This window comes from Acomys minous, assembly GCF_964271855.1.
Source record: "Acomys minous genome assembly, chromosome: 8".
Lineage (NCBI taxonomy): Eukaryota > Metazoa > Chordata > Mammalia > Rodentia > Muridae > Acomys > Acomys minous.
Genome location: NC_140489.1, coordinates 7,502,256 through 7,522,191, shown reverse-complemented (window position 1 = coordinate 7,522,191; position 19,936 = coordinate 7,502,256). Strand labels below are relative to the sequence as shown.

The 19,936-nt window shown below is 52.3% G+C and overlaps 1 protein-coding gene across 2 annotated transcripts; it reads right to left on the bottom strand.

Moving 5' to 3' along the window:
• Positions 1 to 452: 452 nt before the first annotated feature.
• TMEM179 (transmembrane protein 179) lies at positions 453 to 12,418 on the bottom strand. Of its 2 annotated transcripts, XM_084793464.1 has the most exons (4): positions 11,932 to 12,384; positions 4,662 to 4,799; positions 3,477 to 3,555; positions 453 to 2,189 (listed from the first exon to the last, which is right to left on the bottom strand). In XM_084793464.1, the coding sequence occupies exons 1-4, from the start codon at positions 12,234 to 12,236 to the stop codon at positions 2,010 to 2,012; spliced, it is 702 nt and encodes a 233-aa protein (XP_084649590.1). In that variant the 5' UTR covers positions 12,237 to 12,384; the 3' UTR covers positions 453 to 2,009. The 2 variants fall into 2 exon arrangements, with proteins under 2 accessions (XP_084649590.1, XP_084649589.1); XM_084793463.1 differs by lacking the exon at positions 453 to 2,189 and having other exon boundaries at positions 2,279 to 3,555; positions 11,932 to 12,418.
• Between the last annotated feature and the right edge of the window lie 7,518 nt (positions 12,419 to 19,936).

Sequence of the window (19,936 nt, the reverse complement as noted above, 5' to 3'; positions counted from 1 at the left end):
AAGGTGCCCAGCCCCGGAGGGATCCCAAGACTCCCCCAGCTGGTGTGAGTTTTTATTTCGCTTTGTTTCATTTCTACAGTGCATACCCAGCCACGGCTAGGCAAATGATCTCCCACTGTGCTACTTCCCCGGGCTTATTTTGTTTTAGAATAAATGTTCAAAGACATAGATGAGATACACGTGTCCCAGAGATGTCACCAAACCCCATCCTCATGCCTGGGGGATGCTGTAGGAATGTTAGGAGGCAGAGGGAGCTACAACAGTCAAACTCCTTAAAAATGCACAGGCATGAAGGAGCGTCCCATGAGTACCTGGAACCAAACAGACTGTTTAAATTATAAACAAACAGCTAAGGCTGGAGCACCAGGGGGTAGTGGGAGGAGACCGGATGTAGGGGCCTGGAATGGACCGGCTGGCTGGCGAAGGCACAAACACCTCATCCGTGCAGCATCTCAGGCGGTTCATCTTTATTTTATTTCGGCTTGAGAGTCAGACACATGGAGGCTTGGGACTCACCACCTCCAGCTTCATCAGGAAGATTGACACAAGGGCTGCCCCGTAACAAGCTGGAAAGGAGCCCGGCATCTTGAGGGCAACATGGGGACCATTCCTCAGCCTCGGGCCTGCCTCTTACCATCCACCCCATGAGACTTTTCTGGACAGACACCCCTGCCCATGGCTACAGCCAACAGGTCCTGCCAGCACACCTAGGCAGAGGCCCTTCCCCAGGAGTCCCTGGGACACTGGCATCTAGGGGACAAGTCTAGGTATCTGTAGGTGAATGAAGGTCTCTAGACTGGACCAGGTCTCAGCCCAAATCTCCTGAATCCCCAGGAGGCAGCTGCCAAGGGCAGGCCCACACCCGAGGCAGGTCCTTGATGGCTACAGCCTTAGCAGGGATGTGGGGCAGAAGACGTGGAAGGAATCAATGCTGGGGAGACAGAAGAGGGGTCTCAAGACTAGACACTGTTCCCATATTCCATCCACTAGGGCTGGTGTGAGGGTCTGGAGAAGAGACCAGGTCAGTTCGGAGACCTCAAAACACTCCTCCAGCACCTAGATCCCCTGATAGGAGCTCAGCCAGGCCACAAGCCAAAGCCCTCAGAAAAGGCTGGAGTGTCAGTCGGCCCTGGCCTCCACAGATAGGCACCCCCTTGCTCAGCATCCTGACCGTCTTTGCTGGCTTCAGTTCTTAGGGCCAAGCTGACCCCACAACAGGCCTCTCACAGTGAGCCTGGGTCCAAGACTTTGGGAAAACTGGTGCCTTCCACCTGTTAACATATCAGCCACTGGTGGCCCCTGGACTCAGACCCAGGTCAGGATCACCTTGCCTGGACATGAGGGGCAGCATTGTTGCACAACTCCAGACTAGAGGGCCAGGAGCACCAAATGCACTCACTGAGACCCAGATGGGCTGGGCCTCTTCCGCCATGGGGGCCTCGCCCCTGAAACAGAGGACTACGCCCCCTGGAGTGGAACTCTGCTATCCACGCAGCCCCGGATGTCCTCACAGAACAGGGAACAGAGCCCAGCCCAGAGTGTCACAATCTCCCAGGATGCTCCACCTGCTGCCTTCTGCCCTCAGGGGGTGAGGCAGCATCCTCTGGGGACCATGGCTGAAGACACTGTAGGGTAGGAAGGCAGGCCCCCCGGGAGGGGCAGGGACTTGGGTGTGCCGGGGCCTGGTGGTGCAAAGAGGCTGCTAACCTGGCATCATCAACTCTGTTCTGCAGTCACACTCCCATCCACACACACATGCTCACATACATGCACATACGTGGGCAAACGGTCACACAGAGGAGAAGTATGGATCGCACCATCCAAGGCCAGGACGGGAAGCCAGAAGGCACCCCCTTCCCCAAGTCTCTGGGCCTCTGTGCCATCGCCGTTGGGCTCTCCATGGGAACAAGGCCAAGAGACACATGCAGAGCTGCATAGGCCAGTCTAGGGGGGCCCCCAGCCACCCCTCAGTGCAAGCCTCGGGGAAGGGGGCCCCGCCCTTGCCCAGCCTAGATGACAGCACTCTTCTCGCCCTGGAAGGAGGTGCGGGAGGCTGGCCTGGCCAGCAGCAGCTCCTTCTCGTGAACCAGGCTGTCCAACAGGTCTTCCTGGCGGTAGTTGTGATAAACCTTCAGGAAAGCCAGGGTGGTGATCGCCAGCCACGCCAGCCACGAGGCCCACAGTCCAAACTGCATGGAAGGTAGACAGTGTCAGAGACGGGGGAGTGGCTCCCTGCCCAGTGTGCTCTGTACCTACCTGGTCACTCTAGCTGGGGGGGCTGGGGGGCAGGGGGGCTGGGGAGAGAGGGCACACTATGGCGGGAGGAGGCTACGGGGTTTATTCTCTGTAGTGACAGAGGCTTGGGCTACTTGACCATTCTCATCTGAGCTGGTGAGGATCCTTGCGGACAAGCAGGACCTGGGCAGTGCCCTTCCCACCATGGCCCACTGGGCTCTAAGGAGTGCCTATAGATCAGGGGACCCCTCTAGTCAAGGGAATAAATTGACCTTTAAGCTGCTATTTGCAAACAGCTGAAGGAGAAACAAAGCAATCAGCTCCAGGTCTGCACTGCACTGAGCCCTAATGCTCATTAGAGCAGTTCGTCCTCAGACTGTGCATGCCTCCTCCGTCTGATTGGCCCAAATTAGCTCTAAAGCATCTTAAGCCAAAGTTAGCGTGAAGGTCTCTGTGACTGCTTCGGCTCATCTCGGCAAAGAACTTTTAGACTTCCGAGGGCTTTTGGCAGTGACAAGAATTGTCTCAGTCTGGCTTTTGACAATCAGGACCTCCAGAAGCCACACAGAAGGATAAATGCCCCCACGCAGTGTGGGAAAGGGCAGGTTCCATGCCCCACCTAGGTGACCCTAGCCTGCACTGGGGCACTGGGGCACAAACACAGACATCAAGGGACACGAAAACCCTAAAGCTTTCCCCAGAGCACTCAACTACCAATGTGCCCCCATAATCTAAAAATCACATGAAAGGTAGGGCAAGGTGGGTCTGGGATCTTCCTAGGGCAGGCCCTCATCTCCCCCTCAGCAGGTGGCTCAGCCCCACCCCCACCCCCACCCCCAGCATTCCCTGGATGGAAGCAGACCAGAATCTAAACTCTGTCCCGCTGGCAACCTTTTCCAGCACCTCCTGCCCCTTCCCTCCTCTTCCGTCCCAGCCACCATGCACTTTCCACTCTGAGCTCACGCCTCATGTCTGCCTGCGCCTTCTCTTGCCCCACCCCCCCCTACTCCCCCACCCCCCCACCCCCACCCCGCCCAACTTCCCTACGCAAGCCTGCTCAAGGACCCAGCTCTCCCACCCTCCTCTAGGGAAGTCTCCCACAGCCTGTACCCTCCCCAGTATGGCCCACCATTATCTGAGTCTGTTTCCTTGCCTGAGATCAGAAGTCTGTTCTGTCTGCCCTGGCCCCGCCCCAATCCCCCAACATAGCCACTCCTCTTTCTGCCTACGACTCCACCTACCTGAGCGATAGCAAACTGATGGTAGAAGGCAGAATTGTCCACACTCAGCTCCAAGTCCATTTCCTGGAACTTCTCGCAGCTAAAACAGCAGGAAGTCAAGTGGCTGGTGATTTGGGAGCCCCTGAGCCCCTGAGCCAAAAGGCAGCAGAGTGCCAGGCTAGGGAGCAGAGGACACCACCCCAAACAGGGAGTTTTGTTTTATGTCAACCTGAACAAGCTAAAGTCACCTGGGAGGAGGGAACCTCAACTGAGAAACAATCCGGCTGCAGACAAGCCTGTCAGACATTTTCTTAATTAGTGACTGATGTGGGAGGGCCTTGCTGATTGTGGGTGGGGCCACCCCTGGGCTGGAGGGCCTGGTTTTATAAGAAAGCAGGCTGCGCAGACCATGAGGAGCAGAGGCCTCCGTGGCCTCTGCATCAGCTTCTAGGTTCCTCCCTGCTTGGCCGCCTGTCCTGATTTCCTTTTCTGATGGACTGCGATGTGAAAATGTAAGCAAAGTAAACCCTTTGTTCACCAAGTTGCTTTCCTCATAGTGTTTTGTCGTAGAACTAGTCACCCTGACTAAGACAGAGGCGGCAGCCCCCAAGGGGACAGATGCCTCTAGGAACTCCATTGGGGGTCAGCTTTGAACCCTCACTGGGTAGAGCAGGACATGCTTCAAGGAAGAGGAGCTGCAGACCTCTCCAATTGGCCCTGAGCACAAGGGCTAGCCTCAGCTATCTTGTCACTCTGTCTGGCACTGGGGTCATGGGCTGCTTCAGTTCCCCAGTCTGAGATGAAAGTGATGTCCCTGAGACACACTGCACAAGTGTCACTGCACAAGTGTCAAGGGGGTACCGTGAGGACAGCCTCCACTCAACAACCAGACTAACTCCCACTGCCTCGCCGTGGCAACAGGAACTGAAACTAGCAAGTGAGACAGGCAATGCCAACTACAGTTGACATCATAAGATGTCTCTTGGCTCACGAAAACCTTCCATGTGTGATGCTATAGTTGGCTAGGCCAGAGAAAGAGGTGCTTGACATTGAGTGGGCGGGTCTTAGGGACAAAGCAACGGGGGGGGGGGGGGGGGGGGCAGGGCCACAGGTTCAGAATGGGATTCCGGAAGAAAACCATCTTGGGACCCAGGTAAGGGGCGGGTCTTCTAAGGAGGTGGCTGATGGAACAGGGCCCAGGCATACCTGTGGGGTGCGGCACCCTTCTCGGTGATGGTGTCACACCACATGGTGAAGCCCACACTCACAATGGTGCTGGCAATGAAGACCAGGAAAACCACAAAGACACTGACCAGCAGGTTCAGGAAAGCGTGGAAGAAGGAGCTGCAAAGGGGCCAAGAGAGGGATGCTAAGGGAGCCACCCGGGCTCCGTCCCCCAGCAGCTCCCACTGAGACAGCGAGGGGGGATATCCAGGCTTCCCGGTGAGCACCCAAGGCCCTGGTGGGACTGAATGGAGCTCAGAGGGCCTGCGTCCTCTCCTCCGTTGCCGTCCAATGTTCCGACGCTGAGTGGCTGGTCTTGTTCTCTCACAGCCTTGGAGTTGGGGCCTTGCCACCACTGCTGGACTGGGGAATCAGGGCCAAGCCAAGAACCCAAGATCATGAGTCCCAAAGCCTAGGAGCCAGCGCACGCACAGTGAAAATGCAAGCTACCCTAAGGCCACCTACTTGCATAGACGCTCTACGTCACAGCTATGGATTGCGTCCCCTCAAAGACACAGGTGGATCTCCAAACCCCAAGGTGTGAGCACCAGGCCTTCTAAGCCCTGGGTAGAGAAGGGGATGAGGAAGAGGAAAAGACCCCCTCTCCCTTCTGCTCTGTTGCCTGGAGCCAGAGGCAGCCTGGCCTCAGGTCACACCTTAACCCAGCCCACTCCCCTACCCAGAGAATGAGGACATGTGGGAGATATTACCCCACCATCTCCAGGGCCACCCAAACTGTGGGAGGTCCATATCACAGAGCAGAACAGTCAATAAGGGCTCCGCCCACCTCCAGCCTGTAGTGGGCTTGACACGAGGTCTGGCCAACAGTGCTCAGATTCTAAACAAAATGACAAAAATGGCTTCACAGCGGGCAACTGATAGATGAGATTTAAGGAAGGAAAAAAAAAAGGTTGTAGGCTTGTGCGCCTAAACATTCATTCCATAAGTCTACTTGACCATATGGCAGCCCTGCGCTGGACATGGAGGAAGGGCCAAGGCACAGGAACACTGTAACCCTGACACTCAAGGTTAATAAGCTAAGAGTAATTCAGGTCACCCCCACCCAACTCACTACAGGTGATAGATACCTGGGCATCGGCAGGTGTAAGCACCTGGGGTCTCCCAGGATCATACAGGGCTGCCTGTGAAACCACACAGTCTTGGTGTCTATTGGACTGACAGTTAAAAAAAAAAAAAAAGCTGTGAATAAGGGCAGGCAAGGAGCAATCACTACACAGCCCAGGGCTCTGAAGACCAAGTGTCAGTGGGCAAATGCCTGTAAGCCACTCCCACTGCCTGTGAGCAGCTATGTGCACTGCCCACTTACCCTGAGCTCACCACACTGTGCCTGTCCATGGCTCCTCGAGAACCACAGAGCAGCTCTTGGCTCTGCCCGGCTGACACCTACACTGATTTTTCCTTTTAGCTCCCCCACCCCCGTCCTTACCCAGAGGCTTACCCGTGAATCAGGGCAGGACCCGATGTCCACTGCTTTTGTGTGGGCCACAGCAGGGACTTGGTGCCCTCCTCTCCCAGCATGGGCCAGGGTAAGAACCCAGTACACTTTGCTCCAGGTAGGACCAGGAAAATGCGGGAAAGGACTTATCCCCTGTCTTCCAAGGGCTGCCTCAGGGTAGCTTGTCCCTCCAAAAAGGCTGGATCCTCTCCACCGGATCCCTAGGTCCCCCTGGCCAGGAATGGTGACAAGGACACTGGTTAGAATTTTTTTGTAACTTGTCCCAAGCTAGGGTCATCTGGGAAGAGGGAACCTCAAGTGAGAAACCGCCTCCACCAGACTGGCCAGTGGGCAAATCTGAGGAGCCCGGCCTACACTGGACAGTGTCACCCCTGGGCAGGTGATCCTGGCTTGTATTAAAAACCAGACTGACGCCGGGCGTGGTAGCGCACACCTTTAATCTCAGTACTTGGGAGGCAGAAGCAGGTGGATCGATGTGAGTTCAAGGCCAGCCTGGTCTACAAAGTGAGTCCAGGACAGCCAAGGCAACACAGAGAGACCCTCTCTCAGAAAAAACAAAAACAAAAACAAAAACAAAAAAAAAAAAACAGATCTAGCCAATGGACAGGACATTCTCCACAGCTGAGTGGAGAGTGGGTACTGACTTTCACAGGAACTCTGGTGCCCCATATTTGACCATGTCCCCTTGAGGGGGAGGCCTGGTGGCACTCAGAGGAAGGATAGCAGGCTACCAAGAAGAGACTTGATACCCTATGAGCATATACAGGGGGAGGAGGTCCCCCTCAGGAACAGTCATAGGGGAGGGGAGTAAGGGGAAAGCAGGAGGGAGGGAGGAATGGGAGGATACAAGGGATGGGATAACTAGTGAGATGTAATATGAATGAATTAATTTTTTTAAAAAAACAGACTGAGCAAGCCACGGGGAACAAGTCGACAAGCAGCGTTCCTTTGCTTCAGTCTCTGCCTCCATCTTCCTGCCTTGATTCCCACTTCCCTTCAAGATGGATGAACTAAAGCCGTTCCTCTGAGCCTCGCTTTCTCCCTCTGGGTTGTGTACTAAGAGCCCCTCCCATGGGTCATTGTGAAAGTGAAGGAGGGGGAATCTTTAAGTGGGTGAAGGGCTGTGAGCATCGTGCCCGTGTACTCCAGAGGGCTCACTGACCACCCCGTACTGTCCCAGGACAGGCCTGCACTGGAGAAGAACCCACTGCCTTCCCAGGCCCTCAGGGAGCTCACCTGCAGCTGTGCACAGGCACAAAGTTGATGTAATCACCAGGAACTCAGAGTGTACAGAGTGGGGAGCTAGACACCTAGAGACTGAAACTGGGGTGCTTCCATGCTCACCCACAAAGCCTAGTGGGACTCTCCTTTCCAGTAGTTTACCCAGAGTTCATTCTGCCTGTGCTGTCCCACCAAGGAAAACGGGGTGACCGAGGGCAGCCAGGGCCAAGTCAACACAGGCAGAGGCAAGGACACAGGCATGTCCAGCCGTAGAAACCCAATTTCATGGGACAGCTGAGAACTGAGGATTTTAGACAGCACCCCTCCTAGGGGACAGCTGCCCCTCCTGCAGTCCTTCCGCAGTCCCTGTCCAGCAGCAGTGTCCTCAGTGCCTGTCGTTCCCAGACACAGCAACCTACCTGTTGCCTCCCACTGCTCCGCCTGGTGCAGACAGGAAGGTGAGGCCGGCTGTATCCCAGCATCACACCCTGGCCCTCTCAGAGGGGGTAAGGCAGCATTCTGAGATCTCTAGAGAGAGCAGGGCACATGTGCATGTGCAGCATCTGGCTAGAACCCCTTCAGAGTACAGTGTCCTGGTAGCCCATGTCCCTGAAGTGAGACTAGTACAGCAGATCTGGTCCCAGTTTCCAGGCCACTGAGATGGGTCACCACCAGCCAACAGTCTAGCACCTCTCAGTTGTTTGTTTTGTTGTTTTTGTTTGGGTTTGGGGGGATTGGTTTGCTGTTTATTGGTTCTCTCTCTCTCTCTCTCTCTCTCTCTCTCTCTCTCTCTCTCTCTCTGTAACATGGGGCATTCAGACCTTTGAAGAACTTGCTCTGCGCAAAGCCACACCTGGATCCCGTTTTCTGGGCTTAGAATGCCACTCTTCCCTGTCCGTGAACACACAATCCAAGGACAGGCCCACACAGGACAGTGGATGGACAGGCACAGCACATACAGAGTTAACCCATCCTCCTCTCACTGCATCTAGGGGTGCCCAGCCTTGGATGTGCTGTCTCCATGGCGACAGCTATCCTGGGAAGCCCTGGGAGCAATCTGAAGGCTGAGCGACAGGTGTGAGCAGGCAGATGGGTTAAGCCAGTGGTCCCTAGTCCGTTCGTTATTCACAGACTGCTACCAATTCCCGTCCAAAGGGCTGCTCTTGAGCAAAGCCTTAGGCACACAGCTCACCTGGGCCCTTCCATCTCCCCGAGGGCACATCCCTGAAACTGTAGGTGCCAGGGATCACTCGCTGAAGTGGTACCCCTCCTTCTGCAATGCTGGCCTAGACTCTGCCTCTCTGCACCCCTATGCCTGAACAGCCAGAGCCTGCTTAGCATGGCAGACGTACCCCACATAAGGAAAAAACAATTCCTCTCTCATAGCATATGGCCCACATGTTCAGCAGCAACCAAGAGTCCCTGAAGAGGCTACAGGGTAGCACTCTGCCCTTAGTGACCTCTGAGGCTGGCACCTGATCTCACAACCAGAGAATACTGGAACACAACCAAACAAGCCCTGTAAATCCAAGGACTGACAAGCCTGGTACCCTCCACAGACTGGGTATCCAGTGGCCCGACATGCCTTGTCTGCTACTGTAAATGAGCTCACGGTAATTGCCTGTCCTGCTCTCTTGAGACTCCTTTGATGACCTGACACTTGCTCACTTGTTCTAAGCACTGGTAACTGTACTGTAATCATTGCTCTCCACGGGGCACATTAACCATCACAGGCATCTGTGGCCCCAGACTTTCTGGGGGCAACTGAAGGGCTGACTCAAGTCTTGGCCAGGTCATGACTCCCCCATCATAACAGGGCATAATGTGGCCACAAAATCGCAAACCTCATGGTCCAGACACTTTTCTGTCCCTTGCCATTGTGTGGTGACTCCTATACCCCGGGCTCTTTGCTTGGCCTGAGGACGCAGACTAAGTGTATGCCTGCACTGGCTTCAACTCCCTGGCTGTGATGGGTATCCATGGCCTGGGGTGGCTCAGGAGAGCTGTGCCTACGTCCTACACACTGAACTCTGGTGAGCAGTGACAGCACGGTTGGCTGCTGCCACCTGGACTGTGTAGGGGACAGGGTGAAGGACAGCAGCCAGACAGCCACATGACCTATGACAATAATGACTCGTAGCCAAGCAGGACTATATATGTCAGGTGTGTCTAGACAGTCATGCTGGTCTATAGAAGCCTGCACAGGGGTCATGCCTGGCGAAAAACAGGTGAGCACCAAGTACAGAAGCGGAGGGCAAGAGACCCCAGTTGTTCTACAAGAGGGAGTGTGAGCTGCCCAGACCTGGCCTCTGGTGTGGAGTCAAAAACCATGATAGTTCCTCAAAGAGTTATGGCATGCCACGTCACCTACTGGCTCTAAGGCCTGCCACAGGCCTCAGCTGGGTATGTGATGGAAGGCCAGGCGCCTGTGTCATCAGTCGGCCTCAACTGTTCCTTGGGAGGGCAAGCACAACAAAGGAGCCATGGATGGCTGGAAACTCCAGGCCTCGCCTTTCTGTCTTTAAGATGGGCTTGTGATGACACTGCCCTGGGCAGATGAACACCTACAGTGACAAAAGGAAGAAGATGGTGTGTCCCGGTCTGCAGCCTAATTGGTGCAGAACAGTTGGCCCCGTGTCACCAAGACTCTCAGCTGCAAGCTCAGGGGCTCTTCACTTCCTCATCTTGTGCCCAGACTCTGGCGTTCCCAAACACAGACCACACACCTGGGTCCTCCCTAGAGAGCTACCCTTGGGTCCATCTGGCTAGGCCATGGGTACCTTGAGGCCACCTCTCTTGTGGGGAAACCCAGGAGGCCAGAGGACAGCGCATCTGAACTGTCAAATCATGCCCATGTCTTCCCACCATCCACTACAATGGCTCCTGTCTCGGTGTGCTCCCACCTGCCCCAATCTGCACACAGTGAGGTGACTCCCAGTTTGGTGATAAAAGAACTCAAGTTCATCAGAACAATGAAAGACTAAGGGTCAAAAAGGGGGTCCTGAAGAGGGACAGTATTCTGTCCTACAGCTGACATGGGCTTACTCTAGGCAGAACCCCAGTCTCACAGCCAAGAGTTTGGTCCACATCACTTAGAGGCTCTCAGATGGGCCATCCCTAGCTTCCAACAGACTTCCATCGAAACCTTAACATAGCGAGTTGAATGGTATCTCTTCAAAGCCACACCAGGCCCTAATTTTTGTTTGTTCGTTTTTCGAGAGTGTCTCTATGTGATAGACCTGGCTGTTCTGGACTCACTTTGTAGACCAGGCTGGTTTCGAACTCACAGAGATCTGCCTGCTTCTGCCACCCAAGTAATGAGATTAAAGGCATGTGCTGCCACACCCGGCTCCAAGTCCTAATCTTGGTAACTGTGGACACGGTACCTTGTCTGTCTTGTCTTCCCTCAGGAGAAGCAGACACAGAAACAGAAGAGGCTAGTCAAGGGCAGAGGCAGAGACTGGAACAATCCAGGCCTAAGCCAAAGAATGCACAGGAGGCTGGGACCACCAGGAGGAGTAGGAAGTGTAGGGAGGACCTTCCTCAGGGAATAAGGACACTTTGACTCTGGACTTTCGGCCTCTGGTGTGATGAGAATGTTAATTGTTCCAAGGTCCTCACCTGTGGTACTAGTAAGAGTCCACTTCACCCACCAACCTCCTGCATCCTCACGGCCTCAGAGCCCGGTGGTCATCGCCCACCTCCTTGCAAGGGGCTGAGGAGCTACTACAAACCGAGGTGGGGTGCAACACAGGCTGGGAAAGGCTGGATCTGGGAATTCCCTGTCCATGCATAAGCACCTGTCACTCCAGGACCCAGGAAGCCTCAGTCAGGGGGAGGGTGGGCTCTTGGTTGCTGCTGGCTGAGGACACTGAGTGACCGCATTCCACTGGCTCTGGCCAAGTGACAAAGCATTAAAGGAGGTCCTGGGACCGCAACACAGGTTCTACACACACACACACACACACACACACACACACACACACACACACTGTGTGTGCCCCCCCACCCACCCCCCACCCACCCCGCGCCCAGGCCTGAGCGCCTGGAGTGAGCTTAAAGAACTCTCCAGACATCCTCTTTTCCCAAGATGGAGTTGCAGGAATAGAAGACCCCGACACACACCGCCTTTCCAAAGTGTGGTCTCTTCCCCCACCCACAATTGAGGACTGTTGCAAACGGTCCCAGGTCCCACGGAGTGTGGGCAGAGAGAGTGTGGACTAGCTGAGCCGGAGAGCTCAGACATGAGGCCATGACAGTGCAACATCTGCATCCCAAAGCGGACAAGGGCCTGGAGACTGGAGTGATGCTCTCTCTGGGAACAGAAGGAGGTCATGTGGGTCGGACATCATGGCCCCTGGGCCTGTGTGTAGACAAAGGGTAGTCTGCTTGGAAGCGGTGAGGCCTCTGACACTAGCAGGCCTCTGCAGCAGGAGAGGTAGGAGGGACTCGTGGCCCCCCCTCCCCGCCTTGAAAGGAGGGCCTGGTGGGTCGCCAGGAGCTGTGTGAGTGTTGTGCCTGTCTGTGCTGGGCTGCTGAGAGGCCTCCACTTACCCCTCATGTCCCTTGCAGAGGAAGAAGAGCGTGCGCCATGCGTGCGCTGCGGCCAGCAGCAGCGACAGGAGACTGGCAAGCAGGCTGAAGCGGCAGGCGGCCGGCGGACCCCACTCCTGCACGGTGAAGCGCTCTCGCCCCTGCATCGTCAGGTTGGCGCTCAGCCACATACCCTCGGTAAAGAGCAGGCAGCGGCCACGAAAGTCGTGGCCGTTCTCGGACAAAGGCACCACCACCACGAAGCTGAACAGGAAGGCCAGAAAGTAGCAAACGCACTGAGCAAAGAGGAAATTGTTGAGCGCCATGGCGGTGCCAGGATGAGAGGAGCCGCCCGGGAGGCCGCGGGCCGAGGATGCAAGCGCTCCAGGAGCCGGGCGGCGAGTCTCGGGCGCCGCGCAGGCCTGGCCCGAGCCGCGTAGGAGGCTGCGCAGTGCCGGCGCCCGCGGGTCTCTCGCTTTGCGCGCAGACGCGAGCGCACCGGCCGAGCATGGGGCGCGCCTGCGGTCAGCACCACGGACAGCTCCCGCTGCGGAGGTGGCAGACTGGCTGCGTGCCACACGCGGTGATGGAGCTGTGCCATGGGAACCTGGCAGGGGCGCGGGCATTAGTAAATCAGCTTGGGGGGACCCGACATTGTCAGTAAGGACACAAGAAGCTAAAAGCTAAGAGGCAGAAGGATGGGGACCGATTTGCAGTCTTGACTGGGGTGACTTCCTTGAGTATATAGGCGGGAGGCAGAGAGTAGGCTGCTGCAGGCCTGTGAGCTGCTTATGCTCTGAGAACCATGCCCTCTACCCCACGGTGGGGCCCTCCAGTCCGCATTTGTAAGATAAATAGTGGTACCTCATTAAGACCTCTTTGCTGCGATGAAACTGCTGGTGCATTAATTAATAGAATTAACGACTTTTCTAGTTTCCCTGAACACCAAGTAACCGTTCATCCAATTCCCAGAGTGAACAAGCCCTAGAGCCCTACTCCTGCATATAGATTACATCAGCTTTTTTTTTTAGTAGCTGCAGGCACTAAAAATTCTTTTGTTTTATTGCTGAAGTAATATGAGCTTTTTTTTTTATTACACTGAGCAGCAATATGTGAAATACAAGGATACCAAGTTCCGTCCTCTTCTCTCCACCCTGTCACACCATCACCACTTGTAACAATCTGATGTCTAGCCGGGCATGGTGGGCACGCCTTTAATCCCAGCACTCTGGTGGATCCCTGTGAGTTTGAGGCCAGCCTGGTCTACAAAGTGAGTCCAGAACAGCCAAGGCTACACAGAGAAACCCTGTCTCAAAGAACAAACAAACAAACAAACAAACAAACAAAAAACCAATCTGACGTCTACTGACCCAGACATTTTGCACATAAGCACACACAATTTACAAAAATGTTTCCCACAATGCCTGTGTCCGCAGGTGAGCCCGTTCATCCAACAATGTGCAGTAGGTACTGGTCTCCGTCTGCACAAGCAGGTCTGTGGTATCCTCTTTAGTAATTGTGTAACCTTCCACAACAATGGCTGCTGCTGCTCCATGGTGTGTACAACTGTCCCTCTCTGGGGGGACATTGAATGTCTCTAGTGTTTGCTGTTTCCAGCTCTGCTCTGTGAAATCCTGGTGCGGTCACACAGGCAGCACACGAGTCTCTATGAAACTCTTAGGAAAGGACTGACTGGGTCGTGAGGGATGAACATTTGAAGTGATGTTGGCAACTCGTGTCTGACAATATTGTAAAGATAATCCACACACTCACGTTGCAGAACCTTCTCCCGAGCGGGGCCTTCCGTTTGATTGGTTTTACATAGGGAGGATGGCTCGTCAGTGTGTCACTTGTCTTCTTATCTCTGGGAGGTCAAATATCTCCTTAAGCTCATTACCATTTGCTTTCCACCTCCACGCACAGACGATCCAATTCGCAATCTCTTGAGGACATGTATAAAGAGCAGGCACAAGGTCTGCAGCAGCTACCCTTTCCACAGAGAATTCACACAGGGTTTCTTCCACTGCTAAATCCCCCAGTCCAAACCAGGGGGATCATTTGGGAAGTTCAGCCTGCCCCAACCTGAACACAGATCCAACCCACTCATCAGCACTTGAAAGCTTTGACCAAAAAATAAATAAATAAATAAATAAAAAATAAAGCCCCTGACATTTGAGAAGGAAACAGGCCAGGGTGTGGCACACACCTTAATACCAGCACCCAGGAGGCAGAGGCAGGTGGATTGCTGTGAGTTTGAGGCCAGCCTGATGTATAAAGCAAGTCCATGACAGCAAGGACTACACAGAGAAACCCTGGAGAGAGACAGAGACAGAGACAGAGACAGAGAGAAAAAGAGACAGACAGACAGAGACAGACAGACCGAGAAAGAGACAGAGAAACAGAGACAGAAAGAGAGAAAGATTGAGTCGAGGGATGATTGAACGCCAGCATCTGAAAGGGACAGGCTCTGGTACTCTTATGTATGAGTTCCACTTAAACCTAAAATAAAAAACAAAACAAAACAAAATGCAGGGGCTACACCCACGTGGTGGAGCACAGTTGTGTTTAACTCCAGTTCCAGAAGACCAGGTACCCTCTTCTGACCTCTGATCTCTGCAAGCACCAGGCATGGAAGCATTGCACAGATGTGGGTGCAGGCAAAATGCCCACACACATAAAACAAAGTAATACATTTTTTAATTAAATAATGTATTTATCCACTTTACATTTCGATCACAGCCCCGTTCCCTCCTCTCCTGTTCCTCAGAGAAGGAAAGCCCCACCCACACAAACCCACCCCAGCACATCAAGTCATGTCTGGACTGAGGTTGAAATCAGGGATTCCCTTGGCATTTGTGTTAACTCAGATTCTCCAGAGAGACAGAACCAACAGGATGCGTATATACACACAAATATGTGCGATACAATGCCAATGTATGTGTGTCCTTTTTCAACAGAGACAAAGACAGAGTGGAGTGTTGTTTTAGGAATTACTTCACATGGCTGTGGAAACTGGAAAGCTCAGTTTACAGGTTTGGCTGGAAAACTGGGAACCACGATGAGACCTGGTTCAAGCTCACAGTTTTCCTGACGTGGAATCCCCTCTTGTCCCAAGCAGCCAAGTAGACCAGGCTTGTTTTATAGAGACCTGTAACTAATGGAATAAGCCCACTCACAGCACCAAGAAAAACAGCTTTACCCAATTGTTTTAAATGTGGACTTTATTTTTTAAATCCATAAAAAATTTCCCAAATAATGTTTAGCCACATGTCTGGACATCTTGTCCAACTAATTTAAGCCATAAAATGAACCCCTTTATTATGTAGGTGATTTCAATCTATATAAACTTTGTAGACATGAACTCATAGAGATCCACCTGCCTCTGCTTCCTAAGTGTTTTACTAAAGACGGGCCCAACTACATCCAGATCTCACAATTTATTTTAAAAAGACAGCATTACGTTAATGGAAAATCCTTACCAGAACAGTGTGGAAAATAAATGATAACAAGCTGCATTTGCAAATATTGATGCCAATTTTTTTATAAAACAGTAAATTGAATGAAATTTAATGTATTAATAATAAAATACGCATAAGTAAAATTTATCCTAAAAATGCAAGAAGAGTTGAGGTGCAGGAGTAAAGGGGGAAACCTACACTCTGTGTCAAGGCATATCTGAACGCTACTGTGTGAAGTTTCCCTTTCCATTTCTTCATTTCTGTGTGGAAATAGAAGGAGCCACCAGAGTATGAGGGTCTGCCTTTAAGGCATCAAGTTTGTACCTGTCCAGATGTAAAACAAGGCAGGGATGCTCACTGTCACAGCTACTGTTGACCACTTATTTGATGATGCTATCTAGTGAACAGAGGATTCTATCTCGTCTCCATGGAAACGAGTGGGATTATCTTTATTGGGAGATAATGTGACTTTGCACCAAGAGATCTCAAGCTATTCTGCTGCGACAATTAGAATTTTCAAGAACATTTTGTAAGAAGCTTGGACACCAGACAAACATATAAAAATTCAGTAGCCTTCCTCTAAATGAGCGAGGAGGTCATGTTTCCTGAGAAACAGGCTGGGGGCCGCAGGCAGCAACATGGTGCAGACCTGGCCTGAGGGATCAATTGTGAGGGGGCGGGACAGGCTCTGTCCTTTCTCTTTGGCCCTTCCCTGTGTCCAGTCAGTGGTTCTGGGTCGAAAATGGCTCAAGTTCAGAAACTAGGCAAGAGGTCACAGTGTCTGACATGGGGCAGTGAAGGCTGCCCTCAGGAAAGCAGAGGGACGGTGCCCACTCGTCCTCTAGAGATGCCCCCTGTGCTGTGCCCTTCTGATCCTCCTCTCAGGTACCTGAGAACTGTGTGCTCCCACCCTGCACCTCCAGGGGGCGCCATCGGGATCCGCGGCGGTGCAGGTGTCTTTCCCGGATGCAGTCACACAGCTCTAGTTAGTAGAGGTTCTGCAGCTCCTGCTTGGGACACAGACCTCAGGTAGATGTTCTAAAGGCCATTTCACATCCCATGTGTGAGCCCCTGGCCCTCCTCCCCGGTCTGCCGGGGCCATTCTGGTATTTCCACTTCCCATAGGGTAGACTCTCTGTCTCCCAAGCACCTCAGAGATATTAATACACAGTTTCTCTTGTTATTACAACAGACTGAGTAGCTTGGGCAACACAGGCTTGTCCCCTGACACTCTGGAGCACAGAATCTAAACTCAGGCTATGCCTCCCTTCTGAGGGTCTTAGGGAAGGGTTTTCCTTAGCTTTCCCAGTTTCTAGACTCTTGGTTCCCCACCTTCTAGTTCCATCTTCAAAGCCAGCAGTGGTGGTTCATGTCCTTCTCAGGCTCCACCTCAGCAGTCCTCTGCAGGTGAAAAAGTGGCCTGTGCCAACTTTAGGTCCACCAGGATGCGTCCCATCCTCAGAGTCACTAGGTTTTCTTACAGAGCCAAGCAAGAGCTCTCCTGCTGCACCCAGCCTTAGTCCTTGCAATGCCCTTAGCCTCTGTGACATCAACAGAGCCTCCTATACAGCCTGCATGGGAAGTATCCCCAAAAGGCTCATGTGTTGATGGTTTGGTTCTGACTCAGTAGATTCAACCATTGACAGGCATTTTGGAGCTCTGTCCTCCAGGTTCGGCATGGTCACTACCACTTTGAAATCAGACCAGTTGTGGTAACCTGTATATGGCTCTTACAAGACTGATTCTGCTAACATTCCCTCATGGTAAGGCTTGGGAGGCTCAAAGTGCTCTACTCAACTCAAGGATATGTAAATGACTGATAATTGGGTCCTGGAGAGATGGCTCCATGGTTAAGAGCACTGCCTGCTCTTCCAGAGGTCCTGAGTTCAATTCCCAGCAACCACATGGTGGCTCACAACCATCCATAATGTGATCTGGTGCCCTCTTCTGCAGATAAAGCACTCATATACAATAAATAAATAAATAAATAAATAAATAAATCTTTTTAAAATGATTGATAATTGTTGGGGGGGAAGATTGTCTTCAGTGGTGTAGCTGCCAATAACTTGCCCATGGTCCTGTAAGTAACCCCAATTAAACTCATTGCTTCATCAAGCTGGACTTAGGCAGACAGTTTCTTTGGTCTGTTGCCCTCTGGCACAAATAGAAATAGACTCCCCAGGAAATGTCACAAAACACTCGGCACCCGAACAAGGAGAGAGAGAATCAAATATGATTTTGGAAGGCACAGCCACACTGTCCCTGTTGTAGCAAAAACACATGTCGCCGATGCTGAGCTCTCAAGGGTAAGGCATCCACAGGAGTGGATGTGAACATCCTTCCCCATGTGATTAGGGGTGGCATGCATCCTTGCTGCCATGGCCGTGGCATTGTCCCTGCTGTGTGTGACAGGACATTTCCTAAATGCCTACTTGATTAGAAAAATCTACTGCAAGTCCTTCGAGCAGCATGAATGGGACAGGATGGTAAGCAAGCAGGCTATGGTGGCACCGTCTCCAACCTAAAAAATAGAAACCTGCTTTTCACAATTCTGGATGCCCTAAAGTCCAGGGTTGAGCAACTGCCTCCGGCAAGGGTCTCCTTGTCACATGACAACATGGAAAACGGACTCTCTTGGCAGGAGAGATAAATACATATAGAGGTGGATAGAGACAGAAGTACAGAACCAGGAGACAGAAACAGATAAACAGATGCATAGGGTTTTTTTAATATGTTTATTTTTTTAATATTTGATTATTATGAATACAATGTTTTGCCTGCATGTACAACTGCAGGCCAGAAGAGGGCGCCAGATCTCATTATAGATGGTTGTGAGCCACCATGTGGTTGCTAGGAATTGAACTCAGGACCTTTTAGAAGAGTAAGTGGTGCTCAACCTCTGAGCCATTTCTCCAACCCGGTTTTTTTTTTTTTAACCGGAAAACTCTATAAAAACTTGCTAGTACAACTGCCCCTTCCTCCTTGCCCCTGTCTCATGGCTTGGGAATCCCCAAATTCACCCGAAAATTCCACTGACCTGTGGCATTCCCAAGCTTTTTGTCCTCTGGGTCACATTCCTCCTGGGATTCTGGCACCGTCTCCAGCCTGCCTCTGCCTGTGTCTACTCTGCCACCAGCCCACCTGTGGGGGGCTTTATGTTTGCTTCCTTAGGCTTTTTTAAATTAACTTACTCTATTTTTATTTATGTATAGCATACATGAGTGTATGTTACACCTATTCAAGTGCCCATAGGGGAGTTGGATCCTCTGGGGCTGGAGTTACAGGCTGTTGTGAGCTACCAGACACGGGTTCTGAAAAAAAACCAAACCTGGGTCCTCCGGAGGGCAGCCATCCCTCTTTGCTGCTGAGCCACTTTCCAGCCCCTCCCTCCTTGGCTTTCACAGGCCACGCCCTCTCCCTGGCAGAGGCACCAAGGATTTCATCCCCCTCTGGGGACTGACTGGTATTTGCTTGGTTTTCAGTGGCTCTGTGATTCTGTTCCTGCCTCTCCTGCTGGGATCTCCACCTTCCTTCTTGCACGTGAACTTTTCCTCAGTAGCTGAGCACTTGCTCTTGGAGGGCTGTCTGTCCTTGACAAACTCAGGTGATATTTGAACTCACTGAGAATCTGTCTGTGGTAGCAATAGTGCACCGGACCCTGGACTTCAAACCCAAGCATCATTTTGTCAAGTGCCCCCCCCACCGTTGCATTTCTTTGTAGGACATAGTATAACTTATTAACTGATTATTAATCTCTAGTCATGTTTCTTTTAATAAGTGGAAGTGAAAGAGAACCGCTTCGGCCACGGACAGTCCCTGGCTGCAGTCCTGGGCCAGGGTCTTATAGCAACCATTGCTACACTTGAGGGGTCTTTACTTTGGGAGTAAAATGAAGTTAGAATTAGAGAGAAATAATAGAAAATAGATCCCAGCAATGAGAGCTTTGAAACTGCAGTTTCTCTGCTGGCAGGAACATCGACCCCATTCCAGGAGCCTCTCTTCTCTTCGGGGTCTTAGCCTCAAAAAGGGGGTCTTAGTCTCAGGCCTGTGTAGTACTTGTCACACAGACTCCACTGGATAGGGGGTGACATCCGGCCAGCTGCCTGGACAGCGCTTCCACAGGACACTGGTCAGCCGGGTGACTCAGTACATGGTTTCATGTTTTTCTATCTGTCACTTGTTTGCTATATACATAGTAAACTCACTCATTCAAAGCCAAAATTGTATCTATTGTAGATCATTCCCTGGACTGTACAGGACACCCCAAGCAGGTCCCATTCACTTGACCCAAGCAGGCAGGAGGGCAGTATGCACAGGTATGACCCCCCACCTCCCTAGAAAGAAGCTGCCAATAAGTACATTTAGGTGACTGGAATGGGATGAGAAGGCTCAGCGTCTTTGGCTTCGTGTCCTCCCTGTGCCTTTACCACCTTAAGTCAGCTCTACCTGTGGCATGTTGGTCATGGAGAAATGTTCTGTCAGGAACTACAACGTGCCTCAACCCAAACTGCAAAGAAGCAAACAGCCCTAGGGTTAGGGTTAGGGTTAGGTTAGGGTTAGGTTAGGGT

Excerpts from the sequence above, each read along its gene's own strand:
- TMEM179 (XM_084793463.1), bottom strand. The coding sequence starts at position 12,236 with ATGGCGCTCAACAATTTCCTCTTTGCTCAGTGCGTTTGCTACTTTCTG. Across the intron at positions 4,800-11,931 it reads CTCTGCAAGGGACATGAGGG|CTCCTTCTTCCACGCTTTCC; the intron begins GTAAGTGGAGGC and ends GCCCCTTTGCAG. Across the intron at positions 3,556-4,661 it reads AAGGGTGCCGCACCCCACAG|CTGCGAGAAGTTCCAGGAAA; the intron begins GTATGCCTGGGC and ends CTGCTGTTTTAG.